Here is a 5,003-nt window from a genome sequence, read left to right on the forward strand (position 1 = left end):
GAAGCCAACGCATAACTCGGGAACCAATAGAGCTGCAGCGCCGCGGAAAGGCGCATTCGATAGCCCTATTAACGCCCTTTCTGAACAATAGTCTCAAATTTGACCTAAGGTCAACGGTTTTGCCTGCAGGGGGCAAAAACTGCAAAAATAGCCGATTTTTTTCGGAAACAGTTTTTTCTGCAATAACTTTTGACCCAAGCGCTGTAAGAGCTTACTTTTACCGGCATCGTGTTCCTCTCGTCAAGACGCGTCGAATGAACTATATCTTGACCTTTAAAGGTCAACTTGAAAATTTGACCTCAGGTCAAGGTCATGACCTGACCGGAAAGGGTCATGTTGCATATCAGTCGATCCGTATCGTCGAGCTGAACACACCTAAGGCGTTTTCATCGCTCTAGCATGCCTCTATCAAAAGTTATTTGCGAAAACATAAACAAGGGTCAAGGACACCATTTTCATGTTCAGCGTGTCTAAACCACTTGTGATTCGGTGTTTGGGAGTGTTTATAATGTCTTTCGTCCAAAAGAGGCGCATTTCAATTTTCTCCCATTGACTTATAATGGGGAGGTCGAAAAATTGACCTGACCTTACGTCATCGATATCAAAATTCTGAGATATACATTTTGTACATGCTATTGCTCTTATCAATCGCTGAAAGTTCCAAAGCGATCGGTCACTCGGTGTAGCTATGACAGACATTGAAACTTTTTATGAGGTGAGGTCACTTCAAGTGACCTGGTGACCTGACCTTGAATGACCTTGGTCTGAAATTTTCACAACATGTGTAGAATTGATGTATGATAAGGTGTACCAAAAACGACGGCACGGAGCGCCGCCGTTTTTGAGATATTCGCGAAAAACCACAAGGTGGGGGGGGGTGTTCAAACACCCCCAGCAGGGCGCGGGTTAAATAACGGTGTTGAGTGTAAACTATTGCGTAGATGTCGGACATCTTTGGACAAATGGCTGGCTTGGACATTTTTGGACGGACGGTCGGCGTAAGCATTGGACATTGGACAGACATTGGACATATGTTTTCTGAAATTGACATCCCTAGTTCGGAGCCTCACCCATTGGCCGGGGCTTCTTCTTCTTCTTCTTCTTCTTTTTCTTCTTCTTCTTCTTCTTCTTCTTCTTCTTCTTCTTCTTCTTCTTCTTCTTCTTCCTCTTCTTCTTCTTCTTCTTCTTCTTCTTCTTCTTCTTCTTCTTCTTCTTCTTCTTCTTCTTCTTCTTCTTTTTCTTCTTCTTCCGGGGTGGCCGCAGCGCCGGCAGCAGTCGATCCAGTTGCGGCGGCCGGTGGTGCTGACGGGGCCGGGGTGGCCGCGGCGCCGGCACCAGTCGATCCAGTGGCGGCGGCCGGTGGTGCTGACGGGGCCGGGGTGGCCGCAGCGCCGGCACCAGTCGATCCAGTGGCGGCGGCCGGTGGTGCTGACGGGGCCGAGCCGGAGCTGGCCGGCTCAGGCGCCTTGGGGGCGGACGAGTTGGCCGGAGTAGGTGGCTTGGCCGCGGCGCCGCTCTCGCTGGAGGCCGGCTTAGACGCGGTGCTACCGAACGACGGCCATCCACCGAACACTGAGGATCCGGAGCCGAACGGAGACGACTGGGCACCAGAGGCCAAACCAAAGCCGCCGAACAGAGAGGCGGGCTTGGAGTCAGTCCCGGAGCCGCCGAATATCTGGTCTTCTTTGGATGTCTTGTCGCCGGTGGTCGCCCCACCGAAGAGAGATGCAGCTTTGTCAGTTCCCTTTCCTCCGAACACCGATGGGGTACCAAAGATGGACGTGGTTTTGGCTTCGGAAGAGGGCGTTCCTCCGAAAATAGACGCAGGTTTGGTTTCAGTTGACGACGCTCCTCCGAAGATCGAAGTTGTCTTGTTACCCGATGAACCTCCAAATATTGACGTGGTCTTTGTGTCCGCTGCCGCCGCTCCTCCGAAGATCGAGGATCCAGACTTGTCGGCGTCGCCGCCGAATGAGAATTTGAACGGCGACGAGGCTGCGGACGAGACGCCGAACTCGAACGTGGCCTTGGGAGTCGCCTCGACGACCTTACCCTGGTCGACGCCGAACGCAAACCAAAACGGGGCAGCCTTGAAATGGAAGGAACTGTAGGGAGTGGCCGCTCCGGCGCCGGCGGCGGGGGCGGAGGTCACGACGCTGGAGGTGGTGGTATTGGAGACCGCGGCGCCAGAGCCAGAGGTCGAGCTGACAGGTCCCTCCTCCGTGGTGTTCTCGCCCCTTGCCTGCGATGGAAAACGGTGCAGGGGCGGCTTTAGTTCAGACATCCAGTTGAACACATCAGTAGTTGAACACATGAAAATACAATATAAAATAAAGGAACAATGACAAGGCCAAGGGAACACTTAGCCCTCGCTGGACCTTTTATATTTTCTACATACTCGCACGTGCCGGCCGATGGAAGGGGGGGGTACGAATCCCCTCGCCGTTATGCTCCTGATGGAGCTCAAGAGCGTTGCGGAAAAAACGAGCGTGTGCCCTGTTACCATACGCAGTAAATGATACCCGATTATAAGTCCGCGCCCCGCTGGGGGTCCTGGATTTCCACGCCCTGCTGGGGAAGGGGGGGGGGGCTCCCCCAGCACTCACCGCACCCGGCTACGGGCGGTGCTCGGCTTACGGGCAATCCCGCATGGGATAAAGTTGCCCGTCCAGCCCGGATCAGGGGGTTGCGGCGTGGAGGAGAAGGATTTGACTATCCTGAGGATGGAAACGATGGAACGGTGCGGATATCGATGGAGGCAGATATAGTCACTATAAGCTGAACATTCCATGAGCAAGGTTAGCAGGCGAACTGGCGACGAAATGGAGAGTGTGGTACTTTTATCTGGGCAGACAATAGTGATGGACAGAGGGTGTCGAGAAACTATTAGCCACGTGCCTCGGGAAAGGTAGTGAGCCCTGGGGGCATCGTTCGTAGCTGGCTGACGGTTTGTGTTCTGACTGACTGACCTTGGCCGGTGTGCTGGTGGCGCCCTCGGCGGTCGGCGGACGGAACGAGAAGCTCGGCGTGCTCGGCTGAGCAGGTGGCGCTGTGGTCGGTCCAAAGCTGAAGCCAGTGGAGGCGGCAGCAGAGGCGCCGGTCGTGGTAACGCCAGTCCAGGCCGACGGTGCCTGGTCGAGCTTGATACCGCCGTCCGCGCTGCAGACCGTCCCGGTAGAGGGCGTCGTCTTACTAAACCCCGACCCGAAGATGGTGGAAGCCGTCGTGGCGGGGGCCTTGCCATCGCAGGAAAACAGCTGCGGTATGGGGAGCTGCTGGAGCTGTGGTGCCGCCTGCATCTCCAGCTGCTTCTGGTTCTTCATCTGGTCCACGTCCAGCTGCTTCTGGTTCTTCATTTGGGCACCTCCAGCTGCCGAAGGGGCAGAAGGAGTGTCAGAGGTGGAGACTTCAGTGACAACGGGACACTATCTAGGAGCACGATACGCAAGAATGCATGCACAACACTTACCGTTCCTTGCAACGTGATGAGATCCGACACAACATACCGGCGATGGTTAAATCAACAAGGGTGTGAGATAAACATGGTCAGCACAGTGAAGGTCTCTGCCATTGATGATGCGGTCGGACATTGTTGTGACTGCACAGGCCACCCACCGCCGGGTTTGACGGACCAGCAGCGCTCCGTCCCAGTGGGCCTGAATCGCCGTCCCCCTGACTCACGCTCAGCTCCTGCAGCTCTCGGCGCAGCTGCCGCAGCTCCTCGTTCAGCATGTCGCGAACGTCGGCCAGCACCGCGTCCCGCAGCTCAAGCTCTGCGGAACTCTGGGGCCGGGTGTGCGGGCCGGCCGCCGGCGGCGACTGCTGTTCCGTCAGAGTTATGGCGGCTTCCTTCAGACCCTGCAGCTCGTCGCACAGGCGGTCCATGAGGGGACGCACCTCCTGAGCGGAAGGTACAGGTCTCGGGTCAGCCACACCCTCAGGTCCGCCAGAAAGTGTCTGATTCCTTGGATAGGGCACAACAATCATAAACACATACATACCTACATCCGTGACGTTTCATGGTAGTCAAAAAACCCTAATTCGTTTCTTTTATGTGGAAGTTCCATCCCAGGTCTCTTCTCCCTGCGCACGATTCGACCACTGTCCTGACCTCGACCCAAGGTCAACACCTTCAATCCGCGACCCACTGCACTGGGGGTTTTCTGCAATAGCTTCTAAACCGCTTGACGTATCGCCGCCAAACTTTCAGTACCTTCGGCTGCATCAATTTGATACTTTTTTTTAAATTTCAACTTCGTATCTATCAAAAGTCGGCCGGAAATGACGTCAGAGTGACGTCATGTTCGGCCGATTTCGACGCAAAACATTGAACCATTGGAATCGCTCCCAAGAGCTCAGTTTTTAACCCGCGCCCCAGTGGCGGTCTCAGCCAACTTCGCCCTAGTGGGGGGGGGGGGGGGGGGGGCATTTGTTACCACCCACCTCTAACTCAAAAACTAAGAGGGCTAGAAAGACGCGGTAAAAAGCAGTCGATAGCTCTCAATGCGTACGTTTGAAAGTATTTCGGTCATTTTTCACCTTAGAGCAACATTGGGGTCACCAGACGTCATCAAAGGTCAAAATTTGCCAATTGTCATGATATTTTTTTTCAGAAAACATGCCGCTATCTCAGAAACTATGGTAGCTAGAAAAAAAAACATGGAAAAGCAATCGATAGCTTTTGAACTCTTCTTTTGAAAAGGTCGTTATCGATATTGACCTCAGGTCAACGGTTTAGCCTCCAGAGGGCAAAAACTCCAAAAATAGCTGTTTTTACGAAAAGTGTTTTTCGACAATAACTTTCGACTACCAAAAGCCACCACATTTTATTAACAGAATCGTGTTCCCCTCGTCCAGACGCGTCGAAAGAACTATAACTTGACATTGAAGGGTAACTTCAAAATTTGACCTCAGGTCAAGGTCATGACCTTACCGGAAAAGGTCATGATGCATATCAGTCGATGCGTCTCAACAAGACAAACACAATGAGACGTCCCCCTGAC

The 5,003-nt window shown here is 53.6% G+C and overlaps 1 protein-coding gene across 1 annotated transcript; it reads right to left on the minus strand.

Annotated features, from left to right (window-relative positions):
- Positions 1 to 1,066: 1,066 nt before the first annotated feature.
- Positions 1,067 to 3,758, minus strand: LOC122383968 (nuclear pore complex protein NUP62-like). The gene is made up of 3 exons (XM_043370873.1): positions 3,682 to 3,758; positions 2,970 to 3,370; positions 1,067 to 2,242 (listed from the first exon to the last, which is right to left on the minus strand). Exons 2-3 carry the CDS (start codon positions 3,354 to 3,356, stop codon positions 1,067 to 1,069), a joined length of 1,563 nt encoding a protein of 520 aa, XP_043226808.1. The 5' UTR covers positions 3,357 to 3,370; positions 3,682 to 3,758.
- Between the last annotated feature and the right edge of the window lie 1,245 nt (positions 3,759 to 5,003).

The sequence above is a fragment of the Amphibalanus amphitrite genome, unplaced genomic scaffold (assembly GCF_019059575.1).
Source record: "Amphibalanus amphitrite isolate SeventyFive unplaced genomic scaffold, NRLGWU_Aamphi_draft 000178F_arrow, whole genome shotgun sequence".
NCBI classification, from domain to species: domain Eukaryota; kingdom Metazoa; phylum Arthropoda; class Thecostraca; order Balanomorpha; family Balanidae; genus Amphibalanus; species Amphibalanus amphitrite.

What these genes read in the sequence shown, in the direction of transcription:
- LOC122383968 (XM_043370873.1), bottom strand. Translation starts at nt 3,356, where the DNA reads ATGAAGAACCAGAAGCAGCTGGACGTGGACCAGATGAAGAACCAGAAG. An exon ending in CCACCAGCACACCGGCCAAG is followed by an intron (nt 2,243 to 2,969) that starts GTCAGTCAGTCA and finishes TTTCCATCGCAG; the next exon opens with GCAAGGGGCGAGAACACCAC.